The following is a 15,882-nucleotide window of genomic DNA, read 5'->3' as shown; positions in this document are numbered from 1 at the left end:
ATAATTATTTCCATTTCAATACATCTAGGTTGGGCAGCCTATCATTATAAGTTTGCTAGAGAAAACAAAAAAAAACAGACAGCTGTAGGTATTTTTTATATTTAAAAAATGCATTGATTTTATGTATTTATTTAAGTGACGTTTTTCAAATCTTTACATACAAAGATACAAAAAGATAATTTAACTGACTGGATATCTTGTTCTTATCTATTAATGCATGGAACAGTTCAGCCAGCCTAAGACGTACCGCTGACCTTTTCATAGTAATGCAAGCTTCTGTGAGGAATATAATTGATCATTTTACAGGCTTCTTTATATTTTTTTAATCAGGGTATTTAAATCAGTTGCATTGGTCTTCCCACACTTACCACAATGTACAAGGTTTCTTAGCTGAGAAGACTGTTCTTTATCTGATCTTACTCAGAACAGAGCTATGCAGGAATATGGGAAAGCTTACTTCACTTACATACTTAAAAAAATAAAGATTCCAAGGAACGTTCCGTCACACACCTGAAGCCCTGCCGTTCAGTTTTATTGGACTCCCAATCTATTGTTTTATTCTTAAGACTGTCTATTCAGTCTACATCATTCTAAAATGCTATTCCGAGGATTGTCATCACAAACGTAATGATTGATTGTTGCATTTGTGAAGATAAAGCATCAGAGGCTGCCTAACCTTGATGTGTACTAGAAACACCCTGTTGAGTCTTGCATTTTTTAAAATTAGTAATCATTCAATAACTTGCAGTTTTATCCCCCTCCCCCACTTACTGCATTAATAAACTCTGCCCCATTAATAATCCTCGTACTGTGTTTTTTAAATGAATTTGTTCATTGTGCCTGGGTTGTTGATAGCTGTTAGACTTACCACATTTCTAGCAGATTGGGATCGCTTAATGAGATGTGGTATGCAGTAGCCCTGATATATATCCCAGACGGGCGGTGTTGAAAACAAAGCCATTGAGAAAGCAAACTGAAAGTATAACTAGAGTACTGTGTATCCCTAAGAGGACTGATCCAGAAAGATCCACGGGGAACGCAACTAATGACTTCTATTGATGTATCAATTAAATCAAAGTTCACTCAGGAAGATGACCCTAAAAAAGAGATAAACTTCAATAGGAAGTCACTTAACACGTGAGTCATATTTTCCCCACTGCGCTATATAAGAATCACAAACAAATGAATGCAAACCCAAAATAGCCTAATTACAAAAACAAACAAAACTTTCCCCTGTACTTGCCACATTATAATCAGTAAAAGTTAATCCATCTTTAATAATCATAACGGCAGAGATTCTCTCTCGAGGTTTCCAGAATGTGCATAGCAAACACTCAGTCCTATTTCAAAATGCATCAGTTCGTGCTGTAGGGTCATTTATAATTCCTTTAACTAATGCATATTGTATGTAATACATCACAAAGCCAGGCTGAACTCAACAGACAAGGAAGGAAGCCTGGCCCAATAGCAAATTAGCTATCAGCAAGACAGTGCATGAAAATGAAAGAGGACAATCTGGCTCTTGTATTTTCATTTTGTTAATTTATCTTTTGTACATTAATAGTCTAGTTCTGTAACAGCTCGTTCATTATTTGGCCGCGCAGATTGATGATGACGATGATGATGATAATAATGCCTTGTTTAGCCAAGCCCCGAGCTGTTGCAACTGAAGGAGTGACACAGGTATGTCATCGATTGAATATAAGGCTACGGCTTCTTGGAACGCGTTGGCAAGTTTGATTATATCCACTGTCAACCTTAGCTCATTCAAATCTCTGTTGTTTTATTATTTATATACTCTCCTTGTGTCTGTTTTAATTGCTTTTTCTATATAACGTAATGTAATGTACAATCTGTCTGTACAAGTACTGTGTGTCTCTGGAGTGCTGACTCCTGCAGTGCTGAATAGAGTCTCTCTGAATACTTATAGAATAATCTCAACATAGCATACCTGGTTAACCCTTTAGTGTCGGTGTGTATGTTTTTCACAATCGGAAATATTCAATTCATGTATTCCAGTAAGCTGCAGGTTTTCGAAAGCTAGTATCCACTTTTTTTTTTTTAAATCCAGTTACAATATTGTGCTACACGATTGCCCTGCTTTCTAAGTTAAATATCCAGTTAAAAACTGAAGTTACAATGCTGATACTTACTCGTATTTTGGTAATTCTTACTAAGGAGATTTGAATTGGTATTTTACTTCCAGTTTCTGTCATGGGTTACCAGGAATTACAAACAGTATTCCTGAGTTTCCCTGTCATCAATGTATCATAATGGGGCATTGGTTCTGACTTCTGAACAATCCAGATTGCTCTGTAAGGCAAACAAATATTGAATTCTAAGTATTTCCCTTGTCGGAGTCTATCATGCCGGAACAAATGAATCTGCTTTTCTGTCAAGTCTGAGAAAGTTGCAGCAATTGAACAGGCAGGTGTAATCAGTGTACCGAGGGGGTGTTCTGTATAAACTAGAAGCCTCCTTTTTTAACAAGATGTGGTGCTGTCCTGTCTTTGTACCAGTAACATTTGTGAAAACGAATTGAAATTACAAGGCTGCATTAATTGGAATGCTGCTACTTGTCTGAAATGAACATTGCAGCACCCTGTATTAATGGAAGTGGGCTTCATTAGAGATCCTAATTGGGGTTTTATTAACTTCATTTGTGTGGCGTGCTTGTTGCTGGCAGATGTGCAGAAGGAGAGGAGACAAGAGATGTGTTCTCACATACGTATTGCATATTCATGCCTGCATTCATTAGTGTGCTTCCAGTTGCTGACCTTTTGCAGTTTTCACCACTTGTCAGTAATGGAATAAAAATGTGTTTATCACTGTTTAAACTAGATTCCCTGTGTTGCTATTCCCACAGAGAATAGAGGGGCTTTACTCATTTTGTTAAGCAGCCAAACATATCGGACACAAACAACTCCTGATTCCTTGGCCTCAAGTTCTGCTTCAATCCATCCTTTTAATGTTTGAATGCAAGTGTTTTACATCACTATCCCATTTAGATTTCCCCTCCATTTAAAACTTCCAGTAAGGTGTCATTGGAGATATATTTTTACAAACAATAAAGCAGCACATTTGGAATGATTAAAATAGACATGCATCTGCTATTACTTGCAAGGGCTGAGCACTACAAAGCAATGTTGTAGATCTAGAAGCAAAGCAGACAAACTGCAGTCATCACGTTGGTTAACTGGTGGCACCGCATGCTTTGCAGAAATCCTATTAGATGTGAAAGTATGAAAACATGACTTAGGGGTATTGTCCAGCAATCTTGATTGCACCAGGGAGATCACTTTAAAGTTGAGAAATAATTAGGTGGGCTAAAAGCAAAAGAAAGGCTAGCAGGATAAGAGAATAGAAACAAAAATGGGAAAGGCAGGGGAAAAAAGGACATTGAAAGCAGTGCCAAATGACTATGGCCTGCAGAGATGCAGCAAATTGCCACTGCCGGGATCGGATATTAATTGAACAGTGCTCCATCTGTTTGCTGAGCATGTAGGTCTTCCTATTAAGAAGGAGCAGCGCTGCCAGGAAAACAGGACCCTGGGCTTAGGAAATGAGGTCTTCAAACAGGCTCTGCTGCTGCTTCACCTCCGGGGCTGCAGCGTGGAGGACAGGGGGAACCCCTTGAAGTGCTGCACAGTCCGAGGCTCAAAGAGCGGGCTTCCGATGGTACACAGCATGACTGTGATGAACAGGACAGATGCGTTGCTCGACATGGATGCGTGGCAAAGGATGAAAGTTTCAAAGCAAGCCTCTTCCCCCTCCTCTTGAAAACTGCTTGACACTACTGTCTAACGGTGAGCCAAAGAGGCAGGGTCATGATACTACTTGCCTACCTGCAGCATTATTATCCTGCAAGCTTTGTCATAGATAAGGAAGCAAAACGGTGTCTGGCCACTTTATAGTTAGTGAAGCTTTAAAAGGATTCAGAATTGGTAGATTCATGCCAAGTCAGGTCTTAAAGGATCTCAGTGATTCAGCATCAACAAGGTAGCTCTCTAGCCCATGCCTCCTACCCTTTCCTAAGTCTGTCTCCACTTCATTTCCAACTGTGTCCTCTGGTCCTGGTTTCCGTGCTGAATTTTAAAGCAATGATGGTTCAGATCGCAAAGACTAGTACCGCTGTTTTCTGACGGGCTGTGATTTTAATAAGGAGTTAACAGATTTCTGCTCTGACGAGGACATCTAATAGTACTCGGAATGGTTGAAACCTGAAAACTCAAGAGGACGTGTGAGGTACAGGATTTAAATGGATGAATTTAACGATACCAACCGAGTTGCCACTTTCGGAACATCTCAAGTGTGTCATTCAGTGATCTGATCTCAAGGTGTGTGTCCTTCTGTAAATTAATCTTAAAACATGATGTCAAGAAGATGCCACGTGACGTCTTACTCTGCTCCACTGTCCCATAATATGCATCCCATAGTCCCCACACCCAGTAGGTACTGTAGAGGAGAGAGGTGTCCCGGCTGCATAAACCCACTGAAAGAAGGCAAATGAAACTGTGCTCACTGCTAAAGCAATAGACGAATAAGGAGCCCTGCTCTCTTTATGTTTCAGCAGCATATAAATGGGATCATTATGATGAAATGCCTCTGAGCGTACAGGTTGTAAGACCAATCTTTTTTTCACAAATTACCACAGTTTTAAAATTGAAATCCACGCAATGACATGAAACCTGTAATAAACTTTGAGGCCTATCATTTTTCGCAAAGCTGATTTGGTTTTTACGACCCTCGTCCTGCCAGCGTGATGGCTGCATAGAATAAAATGTAGCAGTTATTTCCCCGCTGTTTCTCCGATTCTGTTCTACATGAGAACAATTTGAGGAAAACTGAATTTAATCTAACCATCGTTCCACACAGGGCTACAGGGAAATCTAAAAAACATGATTTGCTTTTATTTTGTTTTCTATTTATTTATTATTTATTTTTGTTAGGCATTGTGCATACAGAGCATTATAAACGCCTCATCACCTCTGATCAATATGCACTTAGCTCCCGCTTCTATTAAAAATATATGCATTTTGCCTATCCCCCTTTGAATTAATAAGAAACCAACAGTAAAAAAAAGTGAGGAGCAATAATAGTTGTACAGCAAAAATTAGCCTGATGATGTCAATGTCATCAAACAAGAAATCTAACTTGAGTTACAAAGCTCCCCTCCCCCCCACGGTTTGGCAATCTTATAAAGGAACTTAGCTTGAATTAGTATATACATTCAATCCAGCATGAAACTGTTTGGCTGAGTCTTCAGGAGCTTGACTTTTAATGCAATAATAACCCCATTTCAAGGTGAATCAGCCCTGGATCCACCAACCCTCTCTCTCTCCCCCCCTCTTCACTCTTGACACTGTAAATATAAGCAAGTTGCTCAAAATGTTCTGAGACTTAATGATAGACTGTAGTGGTACAAACAGATGCTAATTGAGAGGGTGATGCTGTTCTATACTGCGCTGCCCTCAAACAATAGGGAAAATAGAGGCTGAGGGCTAAACAACCTTATTAAATATAGAAGTACGGTTTAGAATGTTCTTTTTTGCATGACACTCAGTGCCACCAGGTGGACAAATGTTGTAACTGCAGCACTCACTGAAATTCAGAACCCACGTGATACCAAAATCTACACAAATTTACTGATATTTCCACCCATAATAAAATGTCATTCTGCATGGTAATTTTGTAGTTCTTATCTATGGTTAAAAACTTAATTTTTTAAAACACTCTTTTACCATGGTGTGAATATTATTTCTAAGTCAAATATGCTATTATCGTTATAGCGGTATGCAACAGCGTATTGTATTTATATATTTTAATAAATTCAATTTCCAATCAGAGCACACAATACTGCAAGCTAGTGAATCCTTCCAAATCTAAAGAGAAAATGTCTTGCGCTGCACATTTAGGATTTAAAATAAACACCCAGGGATTCCAACCGTGCAAGTACACATGTATTTACTAAGGGACTACTATGTAAATACACAGTAATTAGAGACACTCAATGTAAAGTGTTACCGAATAGGGTCTTGGTGCTGCTGTACACAATGAAGACGCTTCACATCCTGGCTGCAGGGGGAGTCAGGTGACATGCTGCTCTCCCCCCCCCCCCACTCCACTGTGGCCCCCATGCAGTTTTCTATTACACACATGGCTGAAAGTACACCAACTGCACAGCTGGATTTTATTAGCAGTTCATATTCACTGAAATAGAATTCCTCTGTCTGCTTGTCAAATTGCTTTAGAGAGAAAGGAGAGGCGTGTGTTTCAGTGCCACTTCACTGGTGGTGTCGAGATAATACAGCAAGACGCTTTCCCTCACAACTTCAAAACAAGAAGACCGCAATTAACTGAGGCAACAACCAATCAGACAGCTTGTTTGATAAGGTCTGGCAGATGTCACACAGTTCCCCAGTCCCCCCTGTTGTGTTTTCCACACACCTTTGATAGTTTCGCAAACGACTCAATACACTGCAATACTGTACTGTAGGCATGTCATTGTCTGACTGGGTCTGCGAATTACATTATTTTACATGCTGGGACTAGCAATGGAAGACTCCTCTTTAGCAATGCTTAGATAAAGCTGGATTCTAATGTCCCTTTATTTCGCAATTTTGAATAGGCCGTTAAAGTCAAGAGAGAGAAAAGATCAACCAGGTCCTCAACCTTATAGCAAATACACCAATGTGCCCGTAGCCAAAACCCTTGGAGACCCACAGACTCTGCTAGGAGAGTAATTAGGAATGGGAATCAGTTGGCATGAGTCAATAATGAACCCAGTAGCGGTTGCCCAACAGTAATGAAGAAATAATAGACACCTGAACCCTAACCCTGGCGTTAGCTAGGCCTAATGTCCAGAGCACACTGATTGTTAAGTTGTGTATTTAAATGACATTACCCTTTACAGTGTTACTGCAGGGCTTTAAGCATAGAGACAATAGCATGTGGTTAATGCTAGAGTTGAATACTCACACAAGCTGTACTCCCCTGTTTGTTATGTGCCTGGTAACTTGACCATAATGATTTGTGTCAGCCAGACTGCACAGTGGTGCTGTCTGAAAGCCCAATAAATATATCTGTGGGGTGCCCCTGCATCAATGTACATCAACCTGTCTACAAATATGACTCATGATGCTTCTAGAGAAGCACTTTACGGTCTGCAAATACCTTATTTGTGTTACTACTATTACAAGAGTGAGGGTTTGCTTTAATTGTAAGGTTTGTTTTCTGAAGATGGAAATGGTTACAATAAAATCGTTTTGTTCATGCTGTGTATTGTGAAGTCCCTGGGAATGGATGGAATGAACACAGGTTTGGTAAAATAGAGAACAGTTTGTATATTGGTTCAGCTCTGTGTTTCAAAGCAGAATGAAGGTGTTATTGCTCTTGAGAAAGACTTTTTTTTTCCATTCAGTACTTAATCGTTTCAGGGTAATAACTACATTGCATTTTAACACAAGTAGAATTCATTTTAAAGAATATCTTTATTTATCAAATTTACAAAATCCCATGTGAAATTTAAAAAAGAAAAAATGTGTAAAAAAGCTACACAAACAGATACATATAAAAAATAATCATATATACACATCCCTAGTACATTTCAGTAAAAAGACATTTGTGCAAACAATATTACTGGTTTATTACAATAATAAATATTTGTGTATGTGAAATACCATTTATATGTTCTAGTTATGCTATAAAAAATAAATTGAAAGGCAATCATCATCCATTTTGTGACAAACCATTTAAATATTTATATGTAATTCTCTATCTGTAACTGGGGTTTACTGTGACATCGTTTCCAACACCACAGTGCCACCTGCTGGGCCAAAATAGCAGCAAAAGCCTTACAAATCATTCTGCATGAAAGTACATTTCCACAGCATAAGCACTCACAGCCTGGCACTCATGGTTGAGGCTTGGTTCATGTTACACATCACACATTAAATGCATTTACACATTAAATGCATTTACAATTTTAGTGCAAAAGTACAGTACAACACTACTGATTACATTTTTAGAGATCATTATGTAAATCTCATTTATGGAAATCAGGACTTTTAATAAAGCAAGTAGATGATTATTCTACATATGTTATACTGTACATCTCCTATATCCCTGCAAGGAAGCTTCATAAAGAAATGAATGCCTGTGTCAGCTAGTTCTCCAGTATGAGTAAATCGCGGCGTATTGTTTTCTGCCTTTAAACCTAGAGGATAATCTAATCAGGCTCTCGGAGGTAATAGAACGCTTTTCTCCAGCATCCCTGACGGTTGCTAGGGTGACCAATATCTTGAATGGCAAGTCAAGCGCTGATGAAAACCTTTGGTTAAACTCTGCACTAAGGGACCTCTTAAGTTACCTCTGCAGAGCACAATGTAGGTCAGCATAAATAATTAAAGGCAACCTCAGAAGTCCCCTGTATGAACCAGACCTGCAAATAAACTGCAGTGCGAGCGCAGTGCTTTAGTTAGACTGGTTTTGCATGAAGATAGAAGATGACTACAGTTTACACTGAGCATGCATGTACAGCTGTGGGAAGCATTTAAAAAGTGTATCTGTGGGCTGGCTGTGTGCCAGAGCAGAGCAATCCTGCAACACAAAAGCCTCCCCTGAAAGCAGAGAGAGAAGCTCTTTCAGCACAGAAAGTCAAACTTTTTTTTAAGGTTCTGATTGAAAATGGCTTCTGTTTTTAAATATATAATTCCAACACCACATTTACTTTCATCTCATGCATCTTAATAAGAGTAGTTGTATAACTCTCAGTTCTATAAACCTGGGGTTTGTAGACAGCAGTTGCTGCCTAGGCGCCAGTAGAAATGTATTGGAAATGGCAATCTTCAGAGTGCAGGGATGGCAATGACAGCTGTCTGAAGAGCCTGTATTTCCCCACTGAAAATCCTCTCTCATTACAGCCAGGCAATTATGTTTCAAAAGATGTAGGGTTATATTCATTTTTTGTGTTTGTTATCTCCTATATATAAACATTTATTTTCTACAGTAAATATCTGTCAGTTACAATTTTTATTATTATTATTATTATTAGAATGAAAAGGTTCCCTTTTTTTACTTCACTAGAAATAAGCTCACAATTATTCAATACATACTGTAGTGGTTCCAAATTTATAGATGTTTTAAGGTCTCTAATCAAACTGAACTGAATGCAGCCCTACACTGTAGAGTCTAACTTAAAAACTAAAAACTCCACATTGGTGGCCCTTAACTGTATAAAATACCAGATATCTGCTGAACAGGTATTTTCAGTAATTTGGGGTCTGATTTACTGCCCCACCAACCTGATTTGGTCAGGCTGTCTGTAAAATTGCTATGAAGTGTCCCACATCTAAAGCTGAGGGAACACAAAGCCCCTTTGTGGCTTGAAACTTCAGGAGACTAGGTTTCAGGCCACTGCATGGCACACCAAATAAGACTTGGGGTTTGATACAGCAAAGTACCTCAAACTAGGTTCCTGAAAAAGTGTCTTCGTGTTCCCTCAGCTTAATGTTTAAAGGGTTACTCAAATTTTATTTTAGAACAACAAGGAAATACTAACTTGTGACCCCCAGCTGCAGTAACCACTCATGGTTTCAGTGAACAGTACTGTTGCAGGAGACTCTGGCAGATGTCATCTTTCCACCAGCTTAACTGTACACAACCTTGACACAGAAAGTCTCCTCGTTCTTGTGCTCCTGGTCGTTGATGTAAATGAGAATCTCCTCCTCACCTGTGCTCTGGCTGGGTGCAAATCGCAGGCCGATGGTGTACGTCTCTCCCCCTCCGATCTGACACAACACATTGTGTTACAGTTTAAAAAATGACCAAATAACTTATTTTATCAACACTGCAGAGGTAGAAATGCATTGGGGTGGGAATGAAAAACTTGGTGTCTCCCCGGTAAATGACTAACTGCATTCATGTAATATTTATGCAAGCTAATTTTTCATGTTTGTTCTTCCTTGGCAGGCTTCCTGAATGCCATTTTATATCACTTCCAAGCACAGAATAGGACCACAGTCTGCCTAAAGCCAGGCAAATTTCCAAACTTCATAAGCAAGTAGTTGTAGGGGGCATGTGTTGCCATGCTTCACAAAGATTATTCAGATAATGCAGTTTGAACACTTCACAGTATATTAAAGTCAATAAGATGTCTCCCTAATGTCAGTACCAGGGTTATATATTTGCGCATTTAACTGAACAGTCAGTGCCACACGCTGACCCAATATAATGGCGGCATGGATCCTAAAGGGGATTTTCAGCATGCCATTCTAAATCATTATTGTCTAGCTGGTGTTTCAGCTTAAAGGGACAGTTTTATGACCGTTTGCATGTGTGGGCAATAGATCTGCAAAGCAAGTCTCTGTCAGCTGTTTAAAATATTTAAAAAACAAAATGATGCATCTGAGGTGGATACTTACTGGAGGGAGAAAAAGAAGAGATTATTCTTCCTATACAGTTTCCTAGCCAAGCAATTTCTCTGGCAGCTAACAATATTAGCTTGGTGGCAGTGAGGACCTCACAGTTAATCATTTACCTGTCATTTATCCAACTGCTCAATTACGGCTCTCCCATGCACGGAAAATTACCGTGCAAGTTTAACGTTTCCCCTCCCGGTCGACAGGCAATGTAAAACCAGATTAAACAGACGGACACTCGATGGAATGGGATGCTTTGTATCCAAATGTCTGGCAATCATTTCGGATTTTTGTAAATGCATGAGAGATAGATGCAGATCATCTACATTTTCATTTTAGCTAAAGGTTAAATACCGGAAAGTCTCTATATATTTTTTTTCTTAGTTTCATCTTATTCGTATGTATTATCATGCTTGCATCAGACTCAGAAAAGGTTTTGTTGAAAGAGACTGGACGATAAAGGTAGACTCATGACACTGATCTAAAAATGCACCTGGACACAACTAGCATGCAATAGCAAATGATCTTAATTCATTGTGCATGTTTTATTTATCATCTTATAAGTGTACGAGGCACAAACATTCAACATGTGAGAAATTATGCTAAATTGGTGAAATACCAGCATATTTTTCTGTGTTTAAATAAGCTGCCACCATTCATCCCCATTGCATTCCAGTGCTGTTCTTCCTGCTGGATTGAACCATACCAAGCCAGCTGGTCCTTGCCAGTGCTAAGCTCACCTCGAAGGCGTCCTCTTTGAACTGCAGCAGGTCCGTCCGGTTTGTGCAGAGGAAGTGTGCTCTCCTGGTGGGATACGGATTGGTGTAGGTAATTTTCTTGTTGCTGCCCTTCCCTACTGCGAGCGAGATTTCAAAGGCCTAGATGGAGGGGAATTAAAAGACATCTGCTTTCACCAGTGCAGGGTTTACTCTGAGAATGTTTCAGAAGGGACCGGTAAGCCTCATTACCTTGGATATAAGCGGCTGCTTGCAAGACACACAGACCAGCCACGAGGACACGAGCTGGTGGTAGTCGACGTCAACCACGTTCAGGTAGAGGAATTTACTGCCTGCCTTCTGGGGCCGCACTCCAATGTGGAGATCCTGGACTGCATTTGGAGGAAGGACAAACACGTCTGCCGGGTCAATCTGGAAAAAAGAAATACAAAAAGAAACAATCAAATACTTTTCTGTGATACCTTTCAAAGATTTCCTGAATGAGCAAAAACTCATCATATATACATATATATATATATATATATATATATATATATACACACACACATACACACAGCAATGACCAACACCTAGAATTTTAGGTTAAAAAAATAACTATATGAACATATTTTAGATCTTTTATTTAACATCATGACTCAAAGAAACTACACAATGATATCGCAAAAGTCTACCGGAAGCCATAATAGTAGTACAGTATTTCATGTTGGATTTTGAAATGTCACATTTTTCACTTTTTGTCAGTTTTTCGTTAAGTATATAGAAAACTACAAAGCGGTATGTAATCTAATATGCTAACGTAACATTCTTCAGCAGGTTTCATTTGACTTTATGAAGCTAAATTAATTAATTCTATAGAGGGGGATGCAGAACTTTTGGCCAGGGTTGTAAATATATCAATCAAAATCACACAAGGAACAATATTGTAGCAAATTCTATAGGCACACTAGGGTCTAACTAAGGTCTAAGAAAATGTATTTAAAACATGTATTTTTTCTTCTTTTAAAGATGACAGCATGTCAGTTCTTCTCTTAAAGGAAAAAAGCAATAATAAACTGACATAAACATCTCCAATAATACCTGCAGCAGGTGTGGGTGAGAGGAGTAACACTTGACCTTCCTGACAGTCTGTGTGCCTCGTAGGACCAGCGACAGGTGGGTCAGCTGACCAGTCAGACAGCTCACATCCACGCGCTGCAGGCAGTGAATGTAGAACTGCCAGATCTGAATGGGCGCAGCCAGCCACGGATCCCTGAGCCCACACAAAATAATACAAAGCATTATTCCACAGGCACTCCACAAAGCTCATACAGAAGCTATCAGTCTTCTTTTCATTCAGAAATCTGGTTCAGAAGCATGTGTTTAATTATTGTAATGGGCAACAAGGGAGCTACATACATGATCATGAGATTGAAAGCAAATTGATTTTTTAAAAGATAATTAAATCAAAGGGTGCCGCACACATGTTTTTTTTTTTTTTTACATTAAAATCTATTTCCTATATCCAGCTTTGAGTCATTCTTCTAACAGGTCTGCCCCCACACAATGGTTGAACATATATGCAGATATGTTTATTCATGGAACAGCACAAGTTCAGGTACGTACATGAAAATTGTGATGAAAAATTTCTTAATCTGCGGGCTCGGACCACCAGCTACTTTCAGAAACACATCCTGGGGTTCTCCTGGAGCCTGGAGTTGTAGAATGAAAGAAAAGAAAAAAGTAACTGTGTCCACGTTCAATTAAAGTGTTTTATTTGTGTTGTTGATGCTAACTAGTAGTAGTAGTAGTAGTCGTAGTAGTAGTATTACTAAACTATAAAAAATATACAGCCTAAACTACATTTCTTTTAATTTTTTTTAACAATGATTTGGACATGCATACCATCTTCTTGGTTTCACAGATAACATTGGGGTCACTGCATCGGACATAAATTTGGGGCTCCCCACTTGGCACTCCAACTGGTGTTCCTAGAAACAAAAAGCAGATAAAAAAAAAAGACAGAAACACCCCTTATATGGGACGTCATCAGTCCTTTTAGAGTCTTCCCAAAAGTCCCGATGGTGTTTTCCTTATCAGCCCCCCAGCTACCCTGCTCATTCAAAGGAAGGTAGCCACGTGTCCTGTCTGCTGGTATTTTTTTTTATTGATGTTATTACCTGTCTTCTGTTTATTATATTTTTTTATTATACCAGCTGAGAGATGACACTGCAGGTCACAATTATTCAATAAACCAATTTAAATCTATTTTGTTCGTAGGTGTTCTTACTTTAGATAGGCAATAACTTGCATCAAAAGTAATTCAGCTGTGCAATAAGAGAGACAGGCAAATATTACAAAAAGGTTTCTACTGAAACTCGAGGTACAAAACTACAGTTACAATAATTTTCAGCTGCTATTGTCATTCATCCATAACTTCAAACCAACGAATCATTATATAAGGTAAAACTTATAACATGCAAACATTCACTTATAAAGGTTGACCACAGTCATTTTGCATGCTAACTGTGCAGATTTCCCATGCTTTTCCCATGGTTGTACTATGCATTTACCACAGTTTAGCATGGGTGGCCATGCTTGTTAATATGTTTTACTATACCTCGCTGAGCTGTAATATGCTTGCTTATGCTTTATGTATGCTTTATTACACTTTGCTGTGCTTTTGCTATGAGACACTTCTATAAGGGTTGCCTCTACCACCTTGGACCTTCTTATCAGTTGCTATTGTTACCTGGTAGGATGTGCCACGGAGGCAGCCGAATGGATTTCTTTAGGAAGGTGAGCTCGGGATGGTAAAACCGAAACGTCTGATCAATAACGTGCGGCGTGGGTTCCACGTTAACCTGGCAGATAGCCAGAGGCTTTCCGTCCTCCGCCCTGAATGAGACCTGAATGAAAGTCGTTGGCAAAGTTCAATGCATGACTGCGATTGCCTGCTGGTGGTTATAACCTCAATTAGGCTGGTACGTGTTCAGTACTACATTGTTAAAACAGTCAAGGTTAGGGTCAGGGTTTATGCTTCACTCGTAACCTTATTACCCTGAAGCTTAATGAAAACCACAAGCAGCTGCGTGTTTTGCATGTTTTAGTGATTCAATCTGTGAACAGAATTTTCCTGGCAGAGTTGAGTTCCAATGCCACTGTCTTATGTACAAACCTCTAAATACACCGCTATGTAAACTCCAGAGCATTGTAACACATGGTTCTATGCATCCCATACTGCAGGTTGATTTATTATATACATACTCGGATGATCTTAGCCTGGACAGTTTTGGATTGATGTCTGTCTATGACGTTAGCACTCCTGCTCAATCGCAGATCGGTTGGTCCCTGTGGGAATAAACAATCAATTTATAATAAACATAATTATTTAATAAGTAACTCATATTTATTCTCCTTTTGGCACTCATATCTTGGACCTTTTCGATTGCCGAGTGCCACCACTGGCCAAACATTTGAACTGCAGTTTCTTGCTTTTAACCTAGCACCCCCACATGGAGGTATATTGTAATTCTACCATGTCTTTATACACTAACCACGCTGTATATGCATGCATATATGGATTTATATCTTGCATTGGAAAGCTGTTCATCCTTACCTGTGTCATGACTGCATGGTCTGCATTGAAGGTTTGGTATTTGAAAGGGATGTAGACGGTTTCTTTCGGACGGAGATAGACTTGGGGTCTCAGTGTGTTTCCTTCCAGGTGGAACATGTCCTCTTCCAAAGGGGTGAGAGTCTTCGACAGCTCCTTGAAGTGTCTCCATTCCCGTGTGTCCACAATGACACTGCAACAAAGACATACATCAGGGCTGGGACAAACAATCCCTGCAGCAAATAGCATTTTTCTTTTTTATTATAGAAAGATTTATTTTAGTACAAAATTGTATTTTTATTACATTGCATTGATTTCTTTCATTTTGATTCCAAGTAGGTTGTTTTGCATTATTTTTCAGTTAGCCAAAGCTGCTGAATCCGTTTGCACTGCAGAAGCGTTCCTTTAAGATTTGCACAAGCTCATTTTTAATATTTTCTCTTCCTTGGCATGCATCCTGAATGTCAAAATAAGCTTTTTCTTATAACTTTGAAGCACAGAATGCTTTACTCACATGACACAAAAAGGGGGCTTAAAAAAGAACATATTGAAGCCCTCAGTGTTTTCACATAAATTATTTCGTAATGAAAATGCTTGAAAGGAAAGCATGCGTTTCAAGGACAGATCCCAGTGCGGGAAAAAATAACTGATTCCTTTATCTGCTTCACTTCAAGGTACTTTGCAAAGCTAAACCTTTTTTTTTTTTGAACCATGAAAATACGTTTCTCTGTGTAAAGAGTACGTATTTTCACGTACTGTGATTTTCACAGTACGTGAAAATCAGTGGAACTACAGCAAGTGTATTCACTGGAGGATTGGGAGTGATCACGGTTATGAACCCAGAGTGTTTCAGCTCAGGCGCAGGGATACAAGAAGTGCTCCAGGGGTGAGGTCAGTCCTCCCTAATCTTAAGATCTTCCCATGGGCACCACTGTTTGTCACTCAGTCCCACAGCACCTGGTGCATCCTGGACCGTAGGTATGCAAGATTCAATGGAACAGATGGGCAGAGAGGTGGGAAACAGTCTGAAGACACACAGATGATGCCATCTGACTACAATGAAGCATCAGATCCCCATTCATCATTGACATTTTCTATGGTCCTATCTGTGTATAAATGTATCTATAAATGTATT

At 39.2% G+C, this 15,882-nt stretch overlaps 1 protein-coding gene across 1 annotated transcript in view; it reads right to left on the bottom strand.

Annotated features, from left to right (window-relative positions):
- Nucleotides 1-7,471: 7,471 nt before the first annotated feature.
- The window catches only part of LOC117425763 (nephrocystin-4), an 83,972-nt gene continuing 75,561 nt past the window's right edge, over nucleotides 7,472-15,882 (bottom strand). Inside the window, exons 22-30 of the mRNA XM_058993124.1 lie at nucleotides 14,751-14,940; nucleotides 14,399-14,482; nucleotides 13,884-14,040; nucleotides 13,037-13,122; nucleotides 12,758-12,843; nucleotides 12,233-12,404; nucleotides 11,387-11,566; nucleotides 11,159-11,296; nucleotides 7,472-9,788 (exon numbers count right to left, since the gene is read on the bottom strand). Coding sequence (XP_058849107.1) covers nucleotides 9,648-9,788; nucleotides 11,159-11,296; nucleotides 11,387-11,566; nucleotides 12,233-12,404; nucleotides 12,758-12,843; nucleotides 13,037-13,122; nucleotides 13,884-14,040; nucleotides 14,399-14,482; nucleotides 14,751-14,940 — 1,234 coding nt within the window. The 3' untranslated portion in view covers nucleotides 7,472-9,647. The remainder of the gene's footprint in view (nucleotides 9,789-11,158; nucleotides 11,297-11,386; nucleotides 11,567-12,232; nucleotides 12,405-12,757; nucleotides 12,844-13,036; nucleotides 13,123-13,883; nucleotides 14,041-14,398; nucleotides 14,483-14,750; nucleotides 14,941-15,882) is intronic.

This window comes from Acipenser ruthenus, chromosome 20, assembly GCF_902713425.1.
Source record: "Acipenser ruthenus chromosome 20, fAciRut3.2 maternal haplotype, whole genome shotgun sequence".
Taxonomy (NCBI): Eukaryota; Metazoa; Chordata; class Actinopteri; order Acipenseriformes; family Acipenseridae; genus Acipenser; species Acipenser ruthenus.
The sequence above is the reverse complement of the archived record's forward strand: the minus strand, read 5'-3'. Positions and strand labels throughout refer to the sequence as shown.